Raw genomic sequence first — 19,835 nt, forward strand, 5'->3', positions numbered from 1 at the left:
GCACATTTTGCCATTTTCAATTCTCTCCTACTTGTTCTATGTTTCTGGGTCTTTTGTACTTTATCTAAAACTAGATGTAACTGCTTGACTTCTGGGGTTACCATTGAACTTTTATGGTGCGGTGAGCGGGGGATGCAAGTGGGGGGTTGCTGAGGGTTTTTTAGGGCAAAATCTGAGGGACAGGAGAGGGCTGCCCTCCATGGTCCTGAGAGTTGGAATATAGCCCCCAGCCTTTGAAAACTGGCTACTCCTGTTCTAAATGTTAAAAGAATATGGCACATCTAGATGGCATATCATACACTCAAATTACAATCAGGTTACCTTTTCCAGGCTCAACTATGCAATTCATCCCTCAACTGTCCCCTAGATCACTTTGAAGTTCTTCACATACTACAGTACTTCAAACAGTAGAGTACCAAATTCACAGTCTGTTGAAATAAATGTATGAAGGGCTCATTCTTGGGGCTCTATTGAAAGTAGTTAAATCCATACATCTCATGTGCGTGTATATACCTTCACTCACTCATCCATACACACATTTATTCAGTCTATGCCTGGCAGGAAAATGTGCATGGTCTGAAAGTTACGACCACCAGATACTTGTTTCCTGATTTACAGATAATTATCATTCCCTCTTTTTGAATAACATTTTTTCATATCTTGGCAGTGGGACAAATTGGGGACACATGCACTCCTTCATGCTGTTCTCCAGCTTTCAAAGAATATATTGGGAGAGAACTGAGCAGCATCAGAGAGGTGGACAGCAGAGGGGAATCAAATCAGTGTGTGAGGGAAAATGGAAGATATTTGCAAATGAAAGTTCTAAAAGTTTTCTGCTTAGCTGTTTGCCAGATACTGGATTTTTTGCTTTCATCTCTGCCTCCTCCTGTTAAGCACAAGAATGAAGTTTCCTTGGTGTCTTTTTACCTCTTATGACAGGGTACAGAAATGTGCAGATCTCAACCAGATGAGCACTAAGAACCTGGCCTTGCTATTTGCACCCAGCCTCTTCCAGACTGATGGGAAAGGGGAACATGAGGTCAAGGTGATGGAGGACCTGATTGACAACTATGTCCACATCTTCAATGTGAGTTCCTTGCCTGTGCCCCCTGTGCCTCATCCTGTCCTCCCACACACAGCCCTTGCTGTGCTATGTGTTCACTCTATTTCTTCTTCTGCCCCATAGATAGATGAAGACCAAGTGTTACAGATGGATCTGGAGAACAGTCTGATTACTACCTGGAGGGACGTGCAGGTACTGCGGCTCCTCCTGCCCATCTTTTCAGCATATTGCCCAGCAGGTATGCTGGCAACTGCAGCAGCCAAAAAGATGTCCTTAAAGGGATTGGAATCATTGGATGACTAAAAGCATGATAACTTGTAGTTCATTTTGGGAGCCAGCCCCTTTGTAAAGCATTGACTGATATCCTACATCACAGTTGCATGGCATAAATCTCTACAAGTGGAGCTGTGCAACCTATTTGCTGAATGGAATTTCTGCACAACTAAACACCCAAATTTGCATCTGAATGCACATGTGCTTCTTCATGTGCACAAGGACATGACAGGGCTAAAACATCATCAGGGTTCTAGCCTGTAAGCTTGAGTTGATATTGGGCGATGTAAATGCTCAGTCCTTAGAGTTTTATCTGTGGTGATTGATTTGTAACCAACAATGTTTTTGCATGAGGTTGCAGTCATGATGAATCTGCATCTGTAAATCAACCCTAGTAATACTGTAATCAGATATTAGTAAGGGAACTACCACTCTGTATTATGTGCACTCCTATTTCTCGTAAGTGTTAGACAAATACTGTGGCAGATAGTTCCTGACTTCCAAAACAGTTTACGAATGGCATATGCATTGTGGCATTCAGACTCCTTTTTTGACCATCTAGGAATGCTATCTATCTCCTCTTGTTGTTGCTGCTGTTGTTGTTGTTTTGTGCCACTAATGGCCGACTTGCCTTTCTGACTGCAGCTCTCACAAGCTGGTGATATCATTCTAGAGGTTTACCTGGAGCAGAGGAATACCGACTGTTGCGTCACTCTTAAGGTAACCTTTCAACCATCACTGCCTCTGGGTATCACTGGGCCATATGAAGCAGCTGGCCATTTCATGCAGGAAGAGAAACCAGTCCAAGAAAAGCTGGTTTGCAAGGAAATCTCCTGGGCAGCCAGAGTTACTGTCTTGTTACTGAGTAGAAAGGTGTGGGTTAATAATTGTCACTGAAACATGGTGGTGCTCCTGCTTTCCTAGCAGTTGATTTTTAATTTGGGTATATCAATAGACTGCAAATCATCTTCTCATGTTGGACTTTGTATCCTGGCCTGACAGACCTCAAGCCCTTTGGATTCTGGACTGGCTGACCTTGAATTCTTGCAATCACCCTGCAGGTGTCCCCTGTCATGAGAGCAGAAGAACTTACAAATCAAGTGCTGGAGATGCGAAATGTGGCCGCAAGTCAGGATATTTGGCTGACCTTTGAGGTCTTAGAGAATGGGGAGCTAGGTGAGTGGGGCTGTACCTTTCTGAGATGTGTGTCTGTGTAGACCCAAGGAGGTATTTCAGAGTCTATAGGTCTAAAGCATATATATTTTGTCTATTTGTTTAATGTCTTTCCATTAAAAATCCCGCAAAGCTGCCAGCAGTAATTGAATTTCAATACATGTGAAGTCCTGTGGCCATTTTTCAGGGCTCCACATTTTAAGAAGGATGGAACCTGAAGCATATCCAAAGGACTACAGAGATACTGGGCTCTGGAAACTAGGTCCTGTGAGGAATGGTTGAAAGAGCTATGTATGCTTAGCCTAGTGGAAATTAAAAGCAATTAGGATGGTGAGGGGTCTAGAAATCCTGTTTTACAAGGAATGGTTGAAGACACTGGCTTAACCTGAAGAGAAGAAAATTAACGGTTAATGTGTGTTCCTTTTTTATCAATGTGATTTGATTGGTATTTTAATTATAATTTTGTATCTACCTATATTTTTTCTTATTAGCCTCCATGGGTAGTATTTTCAGTTGAAAGGCAGGATGTAAATTGAATACATAGGCCTGTTACAGACTGCCAAAATAAAGCTGCTTCGGGTCTCTTTGGAGGTATGCTGTTTAAATGATGCATGTATCCTAAGAATCCGGAAGCTGCACCAAAGCTGCACTCCAGTGCTTAGGAATGGAGTGTGGCTTTGGCGCGACCTCCGGTCTCTTAGGACCCATGCATCATTTAAACAGCATACCTCCAAAGAGACCCGAAGCAGCTTTATTTTGGCAGTCTGTAACAGGCCATAAATAAATAAGGAGAATCGTGGCAAACAATTTTTAAAAACCTGGATGGCTGACATAGGAGGAGATGGAGCAGGCCTAGGAAGCAGTGAGTGGAAATTGTGGAGAAACAAATTTGGGGCAAACTATTAGGGAAAATGTCCAAATGGTAAGAATTATTCAGCAGTGGAACAAACTGCCTTAGTAGGCAGCAGACTCTCCTTGGCTGGAGGATGTTACAGTAGAGGCTTAGCATTCTTCAGTCTGAGATACTATAGTTGCAATTCAGATCTTGAACTGAGCAAGGGTTTATATTAGGTGACCTCCAGGATCCCTCCCAATTCTAAAATTCTGTGATTCTATGAAGTATAGAATACATTCCCTGGGGTCTTTATGCTAGCAGCCACTGGCCAAATCACAAAGCAAACTTGACCCTCTAGATTTGTTATATACATTGTGTGCCCCCACTCCCCAATATGCATACAGTGAATTCTGACAACATTCTGGTCCTAATTTTTCAGAGCGTCCCTTGCATCCCAAGGAGAAGGTTCTAGAGCAGGCTCTACAGTGGTGTAAGCTTTCCAAACCCAGCTCTGCCTATTTGCTAGTGAAAAAGGTGCCCATTCAGGAAGGCAGCTGCCTTTTCACAGGTGAGTCAATCTGCCCTTGGGGAGAGCCCAGTGTTGATGTCATTGGGACAAGCAACTCTGGCAAATATTGTTTTTGGGGTATATAGTGACAGACTCCACAGTCAGAAAGAGCTGGCATGGTGTAATGGTTTGAGCACTGGACTACAATTCTGAAGACCTGGGTTTGAATCCCCAGAGAGCGATGGAAACCCACTAGCTAACCTTGGGCAAGTCACATTCTCTCATCCTCAGAGGCAACCCCCTCCCCCAAATAAATCTTGCCAAGAAAACCCTGTTATAGTTTTGCCTTAGGCTCACCATATGTCAAAAATGACTTGAAGTCACACAACAGCACAAACAATAAATAACAGTCTGGGGTACATAGTTTGAGTAACAGGGAATGGATTTCTGTGCTGTCAGTCACAAGAGTTTATCACACGGGGGGAGATCCCATGTGAAAACAGGATTTAAAAAGTAGGGGGGAAAAACAGCAAAACCGGGTTGATTTTCACACATGTCATTGTTAAACTTGTGTTAATCCGAACAGAAAGTAAACAAAAGCTGCTCCTTTTTACTTTCAAGATTTTCTGAAAGTAAAAAGGAGCAGCTTTTGTCTACCTTCCCTCTAAATTCCGTTCAAGTTAGCATTAGTTTAACAATGGCATTGTATGAAAATCAACCCACTTTTGCGGGTTTTATCCAATTTAACTCCCCATTTTTGCACGGGATTTCCCTAGTGTGATAAACTCCATAGGAGACAAGACTGTCCCAGTGGTTTTCTTCACTCTGTGGCAGCTTGTTGTTGTTGTTGTTACTATTATTATTATTATATCATTCATAAAATGACCATGTGCACATACGCATACATTCTATTGGGTGGTGGGGGCACAGCTAAGTGGTAGACCACATGCTTTGCACTCTCAGAACATTACAGAGACCTAGTTACCTCCAGTCTAAGCAAGGTAGGAGAATTTTGATCCTGAAGTCATTTTGCCTATGCATGTTTTACCTATACAGTACATACAGGTTTTTCCAGATCTAACAGTACAGAGACTTCTCAAGAAATCCAATGTTCTCTGCCTAAGAAAGGGGCAGTTAGTCTCATATGGGACAGATATTGTCTGGATCTCAATGGAAGTTACTTTACTGCTGATAATGGACTTAAAACATTACTGGTTGTGTTTTACTGTCCTTTGTCCCAGGTCCGAACATGGCCAAAAAAGGGAGTGTCCTCTGCCTGCGTTTATATCCCTCTACATCTAGACCATTTTAACTAACAACAGAAGTAACATCTGAGACAAAATGTAGGCCTGTGCCTCTAACATCATCACTTTTCTTCTCCTGTATGATTTTTAACATCTTTGCATGATGAAGAAGTCAGTGAAGCTTCAAAAGCTTGCATGATGTATTTTATGCATTTTGGGTGACTCAATAAAGGTATCACTGTTTGTGGATTTTGGATTTGGTTGTATTTTCTGCAAGGCCAACACAGCTACCCCTGGACATTGAGGGAACTGTAATGTGTCTGTTGTTTAACCTCTGAGTGCATACTCTATAATTTCTCTTCCTAGTTCTCTTTTTTAGGAAGCCATGCCTTGCTTGTTTTAAATCTTGCCCCCTAAGGTCCTGGTTTCATTGCAGGCATCAAACGGGAGAGCCCAAAATGTGGTCTCTTGAAGTGTCGTGAGGAATGGCCCAAACCACTGGGGAGCAAGTTTCAGGAGCGCTATTTTGTCATCAAGGACCACAAGTTGCTTATGCTGAAAGAGAAACGGGTATAGCAACCCAGCTAATTCATTTATTTATTCTGTGTTTTTATTTTATGCCTTGCCTTGTACGTAAAAGCAACCTAATTGACTTTAAACATTAAACAGGAAGTTTTGTTTTAAAAGCATTAAACAGGGTTTTTTGTTTTGCTACTGTGTTTTGACTCTTGAACAACTGCTTGAGAAGAAAAGATCAGGTTTTGGGATTAACCCTAAAGCCAGCCAATCTAGGTTGGGCACAATCCTGTTCTGAGAGGGGTGGAGTGGCCCTGAGGAGGCTAGTCCCAGAAAGGCTAGCCACTAATTCTGTGCAAGTCAAGCTTCAGTTTTAAACTAGAGGCACACAGTCCCCCTGAGTTCAATTTAGGTGGAGGTCTGCAACATCTCTTCAGACCAGGGTGAATGCACTTCCAGTTCAGGGTCACTGACGCCATGTCTCAGTCAATAATATAATGGCTGAGAGAGCAAACTCTCATACCGGGGAGCACTTCATTTGAACATTGCCTCTGCCATGATTTCATGAGGTGCTTTGCGATGATGGTAATAATAATAATAATAATAATAATAATAATAATAATAATAATACATTTATTTGTACCTCGTATCGCCAATGAGATCGAGGCGGCTCCACACTGGTCCATATATATGAAACACTTCTGATTGTGTGTGCAAAGTACTATGCAAATGCTAAATATTATTATACTGGTAACAGCAGCAAGTTGCCAAGACTAAGAGGGCATAGTTATTTTAGCTGGTGAAGGTGAAAAGAGAAAAATAGTGTCAGCTATGTCAAGACATAATACTAGCTTTTGATCCCCTGAGAATTCCTTGAGATGGAGCAGAGACATTTGAAATTCTTTCCACATGGAATCAAAGAAAGGAGCCTAAAATAAGGCATTTCTCTTCATTTTCAGCACTTTTCAAACAACAAAGCACTTTGAGTTCAGCTTGACATCAGCAAATGGGGAAAAATTGGGATGTAATCACATTTTCTGAGTGCAATGAAGTAAATGTGAACAAAAGGACAGTAAACAGTAAACATTGATCACTGACCTTCCTCTATGTTGTGGTCATTCTAGCACCACATTGTGTCTTTGGACAGGGGAATTACCTTGCTCTTTTCCATCCCCAGAGTGTCAAACCAGAGCGGGAGTGGCTGCTGGACATGGCTAAGGTTTATATGGGGATTCGAAAAAAGCTGAAGCCACCTTCACAGTGAGTAACTACAGCCTCCTCACAAACTGTATAGTGCAACTAAGAAGATTGTAGCTCACTTTATAGTTTGTGCCACAACCACTGCTCTTGCCCTAGTCATTGATTTGTGTGTGGAACTTAAAATGCCACCTCCTCCCAGAAGCTCAGTCACCAGAATCTAGGAGGATTATTATGCTGGGAAGCCCATGCTTTGAATACAGAAAGTCTTAGTCAAAAAAATCTGAGAGAGACAAAGCAGCCTGGGAAGATCAGTCCTAAGAATAGAGAGCTGCTTTGGGTCAGATGAGACAGTAGCAGGCTAGGTGCAGTACCAGTGATCTGACAGAATATATGGCAGCTTCTTAGGTCCACATGAAACCTACAAAATCTCACTCCAGTTTTGGTTGATATATTAAGGCTTTTTTACACTACACATTTGGGAGGTGCACCTCATTGTTTGTGTACACAAAACAAGAATTGTTTCCTAGTTGTGTGTATTGTAAGGTTACATGTGACAGAGAGCTAGGATGGACCATGACTCCCTGCCATGTGCCCATACAGAAGTACACATGTTTACCACTACATAACATCTGAAGTGGAGCAAATAAGAACAACGCTGTAGGAGAGATGGTGCAGGAAGTCCCAGAGCAAGCAGGGGGAAAGTGAGCCATTCCTCTGTAAATAATAATAATATTTATATCCCGCCCATCTACGAAACGCAATTGGGGCAGCTTACAAAGTTAAAATATACATTCCCAAATGCTCACTCCCACCCCCTTAAAATACATTTAAATAAGTTAAATTAAAAAGATAGTATACAGGCAATAACTGTGGCTGAAGTGAGGTCGGGTCACAATTTTGGTTTTTAATTTGGTGGCCGGGTCAAAGATCAAAGGCCTATCTTTCTACATGGTAGGAACATTATCACAGGCATGGTAATCTTTCTTTGTCAGTCTTAAGAAAATCTTGTCTTACTCTGTATGTATCTCTCCTCTAGGTGGGGTTTTACTCTGGCCCTAGAAAAACAGCAACTGTGAGTACCTTTTCTATGCTGACCAGGGAGGGCAGGAAAATAGGCCATTTCTATCTTCCAGCCTGCCTTCTTCTTCCCTGAATTTTGTTCATCTCAGCTAGGGATGTTACAATCATTCATTCCAGTTTGCTAAACATACAGATTTTTGTTTTCTCAGGCCTCTTTAAATTTTTGTTTATGAGCTGATGAGATGGTTTGTTTGCAAATGAACTAATAGGGAAGGAATGTATTTGAAATGGGATGTTCTGGATGGTTTTATTGTTTTATTGCTTCAATACTAAGTTGATGTATTAAACAGCTGGGGTGCAATTGAGTGTGTCTCTCACATGGATCTAGATTTGTTGGTGGTGTGTGCCTTCAAGTCATTTCTGACTTACGGCAACCCTAGGGCAAACCTATCACAGGGTTTTCTTGGCAAGATTTGTGCAGAGGAGGTTTGCCATTTCTTTCTTCTGAGGTTGTGAGAGTGTGACTTGCCCAAGATCACCCAGTTGGTTTCTGTGGTCTGGCTTTCCTGGGACACGTCATATGCAGGGAGAACTAAATATATTTCCCACCCTTCTTCAGGGTCAAGAAGAATTATGACAGCAATTTACATCTCTAGCAAAGAGGGATAAAAGAAACCTGTCAAAAATTAACTCTCTGTACTGAATAAATTGCAATATGTTCTACAAAAGCCATACCATCTCCACTACATAATAATTTATGGCATGTTGACACTTTCTGATTGCCTGAATTTCACCCTGACAAGTGCCACTACTCAGGGTAGAATAAAGGACTTGAGTTTGTTTTCATTGTTGATGAGGACATTGGTGAGATAGCTGCTTAGCTTTTGCCCACCATCCTATGTCCATAAGACAACAATAGGGAGGAAGGGAAATATGAATCATAACTGCTTAACCTTTGTTCCCAGCAAAGTTGAATAATAATTCTGCCTCCTATTGTGGTATGTGGAATATATAAAGCAGGGGTAGGCAACCTTTTTGAGCCGGGGGCCAGGTTGGTGTCCCTCAGACAACTGGGGGGCCGAAGCCAGGGGGGTGGAGCTTCCACCCTCCGGGGTCGGGGGCCGCATGCCGGGGGCGGAGCTTCCACCCCCGGGGGTGGAGCTTCCACCCCCAGGGGCCAGGCCACCTCCTCTTTGCCGGCCCCTGACGGGGCCCCAGGCCCTGTCAGAGGCCAGGAAAGAGCCAGTGGGGACCGCCAGCGCTGGAGGCCTCCCCGTCTTTGCTGGCCCCTGACGCCAGAGCCCCGCTGCCGCCATCGGAGCCCTCCTGGAGGGCCCCTGCGACGGCAACTGGCCTCCCAGAGGCCCGCTGCCGCCACCGGAACCCTCCTGGAGGACCCCAGCGAAGGCAACGAGCCTCCCAGGGGCCCGCTGCCGCCATCGGAGCCCTCCTGGAGGACCCCGGCGAAGGCAACGGGCCTCTGGGAGGCCCGCTGCCGTCGCAGGAGCCCTCCTGGAGGGCCCCAGCGATGGCAACGAGCCTCCCAGGGGCCCGCTGCCGCCGTCGGAGCCCTCCTGGAGGACCCCAGCGAAGGCAACGGGCCTCTGGGAGGCCCGCTGCCGTTGCAGGAGCCCTCCTGGAGGGACCCAGCGACGGCAACAGGCCTCCCAGGGGCCCGCTGCCGCCGTCAGAGCCCTCATAGAGGACTCCCAGAGGCCCGTTGTGGCTGCTGGAGCCCCGTTTCAGGGCTCCGGAGGCCGCAGTGGGCCTCTTAATGGGCGCCGCCATTTTGAAGGACAAAATGGTGGCCAAAGCTGCCGAAATCAGCGGTGATTTCAGCAGCGGGAGGGACCGGCGGAAAGGCGCCCGTGGGCCGGATCCGGCCCGCGGGCCGGAGGTTGCCGACCCCTGATATAAAGATTTGGGTACAAGGATTTCCCTGGAAGGTTCTAGGTGGGAAGTATAAATTTTCTAACTCTTCATTCCAATAGCTGTCAGCCACAACAGTTAAATGGGACTGCCATGCTCAGTGACAATTCACCTCTGAGATTCTGAAGGCAAATCAACAGATAACTATACGTCTTTCAGAAATTTTTGAAGCATCTGACTAACCATAAATGGAAACAGAATGCTGGTCTTTGATATTTTGATATTGGGGCATTTCTGGTATTCCTACAGGTCCTTTCCCTGGAGAAACTTTGAATGTTGCTCTGGAGAATATTCCATTGTCTGTTGAACTAGAGGGACAAAGGTAAATAGTGCTGACAGTAATTGATAGTATCTCTTTCACAGGTATTTGGCATGTACAGGACAATCAGAACTGTGGGACTGGACCACCAGCATTCTGAAAGCCCAGGTATGTAATTAAGAAAGGCATTGTACCAGTAGCATGGAATTCAGCCCAAAACTTTAGATACTTTCACATGCCACTTTTCTTACAGAAAGGACCAAAGAACGCTCAGACTTAAAAAAAAAAAAAAGCATTACAATAAAATTTAAAACAGTTAAAATAATCTAAAAACAATATAAACCTACATTAAAAATACAACAGAAGTTAAAAGACAATACACATGCTCAGTATAAAAACCACTGTGGCATGCTTACCATATGTACTCGACTATAAGTCGATCTCATGTATAAGTTGAGAGCAAATTTTGTGGCCAAAATTATGGATTTTGCTATGACCCATGGATAAGTCGAGGATATAATTTAGGGGCATATAGCAAAGGGTCTAAAGGATGAAGCAAGCCAAAACAATGTCAAAGAACTTATAAAATTCCAGCAGACATAATAATTCTTTGTGCTTACTCTTAAGACTGGATGGATGAGAGAGCAGAGAGGTTTAGTGCTTCCAGAACAGAGTATACGCTTGCTTTTTACCAGGAGATGGTTCCCTCTTTTAAATAAGAGTTAGGATACTGTACTTATATTGACCCATGGATAAGTCAAGTCACTTTTTGGGGGTCAGTTTTTTTACTTAAATTTCTAGACTTTTACATGAGTATATACAGTATGTTTTAAATGCTTGCTTAAATAAAAACATCTTAGCCTGCTGTCAAAAGGCCAGCAGAGAGGGGGCTAGTCTAGCCTCCCGGGGAAGGGAATTCCACAGCGTGGGAGAAGCCACTGAGAAGGCTCTCTCTCGTGTCCTGCCAAGTGGGTCTGGGACTGGCAGGTTCATCTGGGGAGATATAGTTCTTCAAATAATCTGGACCTAAGACGAATCCACCTGGGATGGATTCACTGCCCCACTGAAATGGGAGCCGCCAACCATCACCACAGTCTCCCATTCCTTTTCCACCAGCACTGGCCAGATTCTTTCTTTTCCTCTTGAGCACAATGGGATGAAGTACACTGTGCTTCTGTGTAGTGTCATCTGTTCATTTCAGTGGGACTGGTACAGGAACCCCTGGGGCAAACTGTGCCTAGAGAGTCCCATTCTGCATCTATATGAAGCCGCTGGGTGAGATAATACGGAGTTATGGTGCTGGGTGTTATCAGTACGCTGATGACACCCAAATCTATTTCTCCGTATCTCGTTCGTCGGCCTCGAATTCCGATGGCATCTCTTCTCTCAATGAATGTCTTCAGGTGGTAATGGGCTGGATGAGGAAAAACAGATTGAAACTGAATCCAGACAAGACGGAGGTGCTCATGGTAGCGGCCCCAAAACCAAGAATTGGGTTGCAACCTCCAGCCCTGGATGGGGTCACACTCTCCTCTAGTGACTGTGTTCGCAGTCTGGAGGTGCTTCTTGACTCGTCACTCCTGATGACAAATCAGGTAAATGCGACGCTCAGGAGTGCCTGTTATCAGCTTCGGCTGATACGCCAGCTGCGCCCTTTTCTGGAAGTAAGGGATCTCGAGACTGTTGTGCACGTGCTGGTAACCTCACGCCTTGACTTCTGTAATGCACTCTACATGGGGCTACCCCTGTGCTTGACTCAGAAATTACAGCTGGTTCAAAACATGGCAGCCAGGCTTGTGTCAGGTACATCTAGGAGGGACCACATTACTCCGGTTTTGAGGTCCCTCCACTGGCTGCCTATCAGCTTCCGGGCCCAGTACAAGGTGTTGGTTATCACCTTTAAAGCCCTAAATGGCTTGGGTCCAAGCTATCTTAGGGACCGCCTCCTCCCGTACAATCCTCCCCGCGCTCTCCGGTCCTCTGGGAGGAACTTACTGCAGCCTCTAAAATCTAGGCTTGCAGCGACCTCCCAGAGGGCGTTCTCTGCTGTCGCCCCCAAACTCTGGAACGACCTGCCAGATGAGATCCGTCAGATAACATCATTAGACAGCTTTAAAAAAGCGGTCAAGATGGATCTCTTCCGGCAGGCCTTTCCAGATTAACCATCCCAGCCCAGGTTCCCAGGTTCCCTGATTCCCTCATTCCTCCCGTGGCCCCATCTTAGTGATGGTTGAGGATCAACAGAGGGATATCAGGGTTTTTAGTTTTAATTGCTGTTTTTATGTTTGATATTGTGTTTTTAATATGTTATACTATTTAATACTGTCTTAAGGGGGGGAGGGATAAAGGGTTTTTAATTTTCATATTTTATATTTTACTGTTGTTAACCGCCCGGATTGGTTTGCCAGAGGGCGGTATACAAATAAATATTATTATTATTATTATTATTATTATTATTAATTCATTAATTTCCTCCACATTCTTACCCCCTGAGTCTGGGCTGTCTGGAGACATCTGGCTGACCATTGTGGAAAATAAGGAGCAGGACTAAATGCCACTTTGGTACAAGCCAATTGGGCTTTTCTATTCTTTTTAGAGGCAAGGGCTCTATTTTTTTGTTTTGTGTTTTAATTCAGTTTGGCATCATATTTCATAACCAGGTATGAGAAAATGTGAAGATACAATTGAATCCTGTTGCCAAAAAGTTTGTTTCAATAGTATTTGGTGTGAGAAACTATTTTAGTTGCACTTGTTTTTACTGAACAAAAAGCTTCTGCAGCTTTCTCTTCCTGGGCTTTCATTACAAGTGTGAAATTTCCTGATACGTTAATTATCACATTCAGTAGGCATTTCAGAAGTGTCTCCAAGGACCCCTTCCTTTATAACAGAATTTTGCCTTGTAACCATTTTCTCTCTGTAACAGTAAGATGGAAAGTCTTTCAACTCTGTTCAAAATAAAACATTAAGGAACTGCACACTTTGTAACGAAAGCTTTGTACCTTATATCAGTTTTGTCTCTACCAACAAGTGTATATGTGTGGTGGCAGGGGAATATTGTTCTTCTTTAATTTTGCAATAATTCTATGTAATTAGTTGCTAACTGTGTAATAAGCATGTATCTTGTGAAGCAAGAACATTTATTCAACAGATGGTCATTTAGAGCTGCTACTCAGTTACCCAAACTAAAATTGTATAAACTAGAGAAATTGCCTTTCATATCCCAAGGTTCAGAAAGAAATCTCCTGAAGTTCTGAAATATAAGATAACAAAATGTTGTTCATCCACCCAAAGTTGTCATAAAGAATGCAGCATCTGGCCAAACTAAATGTGAATGAATGAGGCAACCTATTTGGCTAGCTGAAATCAGCTCACTTCCAGTATCAGAACTGGGTGGCTGGGAGAGGTGTCTTAAGCAATGGCTGGGAAAGGTGTCTTAAACAACCATAAGATCACCTAACTACTGGGGTAACCATAACTGGACAAAATTATATAACAAATAGGATTGAGAAAAGCATGGTTGAGAAAATAGTATGATCTTAGTATGATCTTGACTTGTTTCAATCAACCCTCATTTTTAATCCAGCCATAGTTTTTCCCAGTTCAGACATAATCACTGTGGTAGATAGAGTTGTATGCCTACACAAGCAACACTAAACCCTTATCTAGATAAGGCAGGCTGCATAACATACTTTGCCTATATTCCAGGCATAGGATTGCTACCTCTCTTGGTATCTCCTTTGGATAGGCAAGACTCTGACAACCATTAATAGGGTGGCTGTTTGACATTAAAGGTAAATAGAAGCTCCATGTTACAATGTGTTTGACTTCTGAATATCTTACATGCTGGGGATACAGGAGATTGTTGTTGCCTTCATGCTTTGTTTGGAAGTTCCCCAGAGGTATCTGGCTGGGCCAGTGTTGCATGCAAATATGGGGCTAGATTCAAGAAGCTCTGTCAGGGCTTTGGAAGCAACCGTGACTGCCATCACTCCTTTCCTTGTCACCACAAGTAAATCAGTGATCCTCTGACAGCAGGGGAAGAATATGGCACAGGCAAATGTTTCATTAGCAACCTGAGTCTTTTGTAAGCATCATTTTTAGCAATGGGAACATTGCAGCTGTTTGCCAGATGATTAAGAAAGAATGAGGATTTCGCCACCTCTAATGTTAGATTATTGCACTATAGATATTTGAAAGTATCTGTTTATAGAAGTAAAAGCTCTACAGTACCATGAATGACATGACAATGCTGAACATGTCATGCCATCAATAACAATAAATAATTATTCTCTTTCCTTCATACAGCATGACAGCATCCGTCCAGTCATTCTGCGTCGACGCTCTTCTTCTGACCTGGCCAAGCAGAAGTTTGGCACCATGCCCCTTATTCCTCTACGTGGAGACAGTACTAATCCCATAATGCTCTCTGCTAATCAAACATTGGTAAGGGTACCTCACCTATACTCTGTTGAAATGTTGCTTTTCTGTGAAGCAAGACCTAATTGTAATGCATCACATTTATTTTGCCTATGTATACCAAGCAGCCATTTTGAGTGCATGGAGGATGGGGCTATCAGGGGCTGGGCTACCATTCATGATGGTTACATATTACCACCAATGTCAGAGGCAGCATGCTTCCCAGTACTGGGTTCTAGGGAATGTGGACAGGGAGAAGTGATAACCTGCTTTTAGGCTTCCTGTATACCTTTTGCCAATGTGGATCCAGCTCTTCTTTTGTCCATGTAGCTAAGAAGCAAGCTGTTATGCTATAAAAATTTCTGTACATGTGCAGATACAGGATGTGCAACCAAGTCAGCACCTCTGTGGCTTGGGGTAGGCATGTATACTGCCAGTATTTAGTCAGTCTGTATAAGCAGGGGAGAACTAGGGTAAAGCATTTTCACACACCAGAAGTTTTCTGCAGGGAAATGTTCCCAAAAAAAAAAAGCTGGTGCTGTTCATACCACATTCCAGTAAGAATTCCTATTCTGCTCCTGTGTTTAGTTGCCTATATGAGGAAAAAAAACCACTTCTTCATTACAAGAGATATTGATTTCCAACCCATATCCTCTATGAAGTGGGAGCCAACTTGTGAGTGGGACTGTCAGCAGTGAGATATCTAGCTTATTCTTTCAAAGGAAGCCCTTCCCTGCCATTAAACCTGCTTGTAGAACTCCTGTCTTCAAGAGGCCTATTACTGGTTAGTGGGCTGGAAAGCCTTCTCACAAACATTTCTATTGATACTTTGTGGGTGTCTGCTGCAAGCTCAAAATCAGCAACAACAAACCATTTGAGGGGAGAGCAGATGATGGATATCTTGTCCTTCCTCTCCTCCTCCCCCCCCCCCCCCCGTACTACTACAGCAGTAGTAAAACAATCTTCTTTAATTTCTGCTGGGTGCACCACTCTCCTCTCTCTTGTTGTCTGTACTGTGGTGTGAATTTCTTAATCTTTCTTTCCTCTTGTTTTCAGCACCGACTGCATACACGAAGGACATTGTCCATGTTCTTTGTAAGTGCCTATGCATTTTCTATATAGTTATCAAGGTCTGTTGTGCCATACATTCTATGTTAATCCTAAAATTAAGTGCTATGAATGCAGTCCAGAGAGCCATTCCTTTCATTGGTTTCATAGGAATTGTTCTTGGTTCTTTCTTTTTATCTTTTCATTTAAAACGATATGTGCATTAGACTGGTTCACATAATTACAGGCCCAGCATATCGGACACATGGTAATCGTGGGTCATACATGTGCTGCTCTACCATTAAGCAAGATGAAGCAGCTGCCTCAGAAAATATAATTGGGTCACCTGTATTAATAAGCAGTGAAGGAGATAGATCTGATCCATTTTCCCCGCAAAAGCCCTCTGGTGGGAAGAGTTATCTTGTTCAGTTCCTGGTTACTTTAATAACGTTTTCATAGGAAGAATTCACAACAGATGATGCCACATGTTATTTAGTGCCAGGGGGAGGAAGAGTCTGTTCATGTACTAGTTAGGTTTTCTGTCTCATCTTGGCCCTGCCCTGAAGGCATGACTAAATCTTAAGAGACAAAAACCATACCCAAAAAGCAGTGCCCTATAGTTTAATCTATTTAGGGCTCCATTTATGATGATAGCAGCAGCGGGGGGGGGGGGGGGGGGGAGGGGAACCCAGTTGTACTGCAGAATATATGTGGCACATTGGCAAGCATATCCTGTTTATCTCTGACTGGATCTACCCTATCCCAGAATGGGGAATAGACAGATTTAGTCTTTCCTGAGCCTTTTCAGGGAATTAGCCCTACTTGTGCATGTCAGATGAAATACTGAGCCAGGGGGGCTTGGTGAAGCTGGAGGGCACCATCCTGGGTTTTCAGTTATGAAGAGGCATGACAAGCAGCATATATGGCCTTTCTTATCAGCTTGGTATTTATTTATTTAGGTATTTATACCCTGCCCTTCAGCCCTAATGGCTCTCAGGGCGGCTTACAATTAATATTCTTAATCAGACAGTTCCCTGCCCTCAGGCTTACAATCTAAAAGACACGAAACAAAAGGAGAAGGGAATGGTGGAGGGAAAGGGGATGAGGTCCAGTGGTTCTTCTCTCCCTCTGAGGCCTGGACCAAGGCAGATGGATTGGAGGGAGGGCTCTTCCTTCTTCCAGGCTAGTCCTGATGGAGCTGGACCTGCCTGGTGAACTCCCTCTCAGGCCGGCGGATGGCAGTTATGGAGGGTGGATTTATGGTACTTGGTTTGCATCTGGGGAGCTTCCCCAGTGGCAAAGTCTGAGAAGATCAGTTGCACATACCTTCAGACCTACAGTAGGGTCAGCTGCTGATTTATGGGAGGGCCTGGGACCCAGGGACTCTGAAATCTGAAGCCTAGAGGGCAAAAGGTTGATCAAGCACAAGTAGAGGCTGCTTCCATGGATTTTCAGTAGCCCTAACTGAGCCAGAGGTTTTGTGCCACTTGCCTGTTTCAAAGAAAGAGGTGCTATATGCCTGTTCTTATGTGTCTTAGAGAGCTGTGTTCCCCACAGATCTGGATAGCACATTTGGCTAGGGCCTAGTCTCAGGAAATGATGTTCTCAGGTTAAGCCTCAGAGTCCCAGATAGTTAGAATGAACAGAAACTGTTTATCTGTGCTTCAGGAAACAGAGAGGCATGCCCCTTCAATTGATGCCTTTTGTCTTTGACTCCACAGCCAATGAAGATCCACCAAGGCTCATTAGAGGAGCAACAGGAGTCAACAGATGAGTCAGAGCCTGTCTATGAGGAGGTTGGCACTTTCACAGACATTGGTTTTCTGGAACTCAGTCACTCCTTACTGCCTCCTGTGGATTGGGCCAAGAAACCAGTTACTACTCCAGAACAGGGGATGTCAAACTCCCTGCCTCCCTGCCCAGCTCCCAGAGCATCAAGAAGTGACTTAGTGAAAGCAGGCTACCTGCAGAGGACCCTTGGCCTGGAGCTCGATAAGGAGTCCCCTGCAAATAGACCCCCAGGACATGGAGTTACTCTGGGCGCCTCTACAGATAAAGGGTCTGGGCAGCTTCAAGGAGCACCTGCCTCAGACCGGGAGCAGGGCCAGCCAACCATAGTTGCACCCCTCCATCCAGAGCCTCCAGCTGGAGTGGAGGCTCAGTTTGGTGACACCAAGAGGAAAAGCTCCCAGCCAGACTTATACATTGGTGACAAGCTCATGCAAGAGCTGAGTGCAGCTATCCTCCGGAAGAATGAATGCCAGACTCTGGTAGAGACATCAGGAAAGCAGAAGCTCCCACCACAGGATGGGGTCCAGGCTCAGCTGGAAGGGTCACTAGGCTGAGGACTGGGAGCTCTTCAACTAGAATCTAGTTTCTGTGCTGAAGTGCCCTAAAAATTAGTCATGCTGTTTGTTGTGCTGTACAACATTTCCAGGCACATATGATCCTATGTTCTGCCTGGACATGTGGCTTTAAGACGTTCCTCCCCACCACCACTGTCCCACAGAAATATTTTACCATTAAAGTTCCCAGTCACTGCTACACTTTGGGGAAGTGGTAGAAGGTATGGTGTGGGAAGAGGACTGTTGCTGTACTGAATGATGCATCCCTGCCCTGACCTCAACCCTACCACAGCACCACCTCATATCCACATGCATAATGACAGTGTACATACTCAGGCCTGTATGTCATTCCACAATTTTTTGTCCCAGTGTGGTATTGAGTATAAGATTCAGCTTCCTGGGGATCTCAGTTTTCATTTTGAAAGGTTTCCAGGCCTTCTGCTGGGAAGTAAGTCTGGATGTGCAATACCTGTTGAAATTCTGAATGTCAGAGAGGGGGCTTGAGGGGAAGCTTCAGTGCTGCACCATCCAGCCAAAACAGAATGAGTTATGCAAAATGGTACAAACTAGGGGGGAGGGGAAGGAAAATTGGATAAAATTCTGCAGAATTTGCTCATCTAGCATAATTTGTATATGTCACTAGACTTCAGCTGTTATGGTGTAGAATCTGGATTGCTTGGCCAGAGAGTTTTATTTAGCACAAAGTATATACAGCCTGGCTCATATTTCTAACAAAGGCCTAAGGAGTAAACACTCTTCAAGGATAAGGAAATCTCTACTGCATGAGGTAGATCCAGTAATATTTATACTGCTAATTGGATTAAAGAATTTTGTAAAATACAGAGCAAGAGTCGTTTCCAGGCAAACATTCTCTGAAGATGCCAGCCGCAGATGCTGGCGAAACGTCAGGAAGAAACTCTGCTAGAACATGGCCACATGGCCAGAAAAACCCACAAAAAAACTATGCATGGTGGCCATGAAAGCCTTAGACTTCACACAGAAGAAGAGAGTTTGCTTATAACAGGTAATCTCAAAAAGACATGGATGTGCAGTAGAACCATGGAGCAAATCTGTCGAGGAGGGAGATGACTATAGATACTGAAGACATTAGGTTGTCTAAGCATTGAAGGGAATGAGTTTAATGAAACACAAATGTTTAGAAGAGGATGCCTGGAGGTGGACATGCATTCACCAAGACTTTCCTCATGGCACTCTTAAATGCCTGAGCACTTTGAATCAGGAATCTGGTGCTTTTCCTGTCTCTTTGCTCTCCCATGACTAGATACCAACACAACAGAAGGCTTACCTTTCCAGGGCAAAAAAAGACTGCAAGCAATTGGTCAGTCTCTGTGATGGCCAAGTGATCACCTGATATCTGTGATGAGCATGCCTTGACCTTGATGAGTTGGAGAGGAAGGGAAGTGGCTGTTGGAATTTAGTATCCGATATTTATATTAAACAGAACAGCAGTGTGCACCAGTGCATCTGAGCTTCTAATAACAAACAGGATAGTCTGATAAGGTTAAAAAATAAGATTTACATTATAGTTACAAAGAAATACATCTGAATATTGGAAATTAAATAATCCATAGAAAAGAGTTATCTATACTTGGTAATAGGGATGTGGTGGCTCAAGTGGTTAAGATGCTGACTTTGTTGATTGTAAGATCGGCAGGTTGGCAGTTTGAGGCCCGGGTGCCGCATGATGGGGTGAGCTCCCATCACTCGTCCCAGCTTCTGCCAACCTAGCAGTTCAAAAGCATGTAAATGCAAGTAAAGTTGGCCCTCCATTTTCGTGGGGGATCTGTTTCAGACACACACAACCCATGAAAACGGAGGCTGACGCATATTCAAACTCCACAGGCTTGAATGGAGTGTGCCCCCATGTGCACAGCAAGGGTGCACACACCATTGCAAACAGCGGAGGTCACCCCTCCATGTACATTCAAGGGCGCGGATCCCAGATCTGCACATTAGGAGGGGCGGCTATAGATAAATATGTACTAC

At 44.1% G+C, this 19,835-nt stretch overlaps 1 protein-coding gene across 1 annotated transcript in view; it reads left to right on the forward strand.

The window, feature by feature from the left end:
- The window catches only part of ARAP3 (ArfGAP with RhoGAP domain, ankyrin repeat and PH domain 3), a 58,872-nt gene extending 39,577 nt beyond the window's left edge, over positions 1-19,295 (forward strand). Inside the window, exons 23-34 of the mRNA XM_089516171.1 lie at positions 940-1,087; positions 1,187-1,255; positions 1,982-2,056; positions 2,398-2,512; positions 3,784-3,912; positions 5,533-5,666; positions 6,790-6,872; positions 7,849-7,884; positions 10,125-10,188; positions 14,326-14,463; positions 15,493-15,531; positions 17,205-19,295. Coding sequence (XP_089372297.1) covers positions 940-1,087; positions 1,187-1,255; positions 1,982-2,056; positions 2,398-2,512; positions 3,784-3,912; positions 5,533-5,666; positions 6,790-6,872; positions 7,849-7,884; positions 10,125-10,188; positions 14,326-14,463; positions 15,493-15,531; positions 17,205-17,828 — 1,654 coding nt within the window. The 3' untranslated portion in view covers positions 17,829-19,295. The remainder of the gene's footprint in view (positions 1-939; positions 1,088-1,186; positions 1,256-1,981; positions 2,057-2,397; positions 2,513-3,783; positions 3,913-5,532; positions 5,667-6,789; positions 6,873-7,848; positions 7,885-10,124; positions 10,189-14,325; positions 14,464-15,492; positions 15,532-17,204) is intronic.
- The last annotated feature ends 540 nt before the right edge of the window (positions 19,296-19,835 follow it).

The sequence above is a fragment of the Sceloporus occidentalis genome, unplaced genomic scaffold, assembly GCF_023333645.1.
Source record: "Sceloporus occidentalis isolate IW3139 unplaced genomic scaffold, rSceOcc1.0.p SCAF_3, whole genome shotgun sequence".
Lineage (NCBI taxonomy): Eukaryota > Metazoa > Chordata > Lepidosauria > Squamata > Phrynosomatidae > Sceloporus > Sceloporus occidentalis.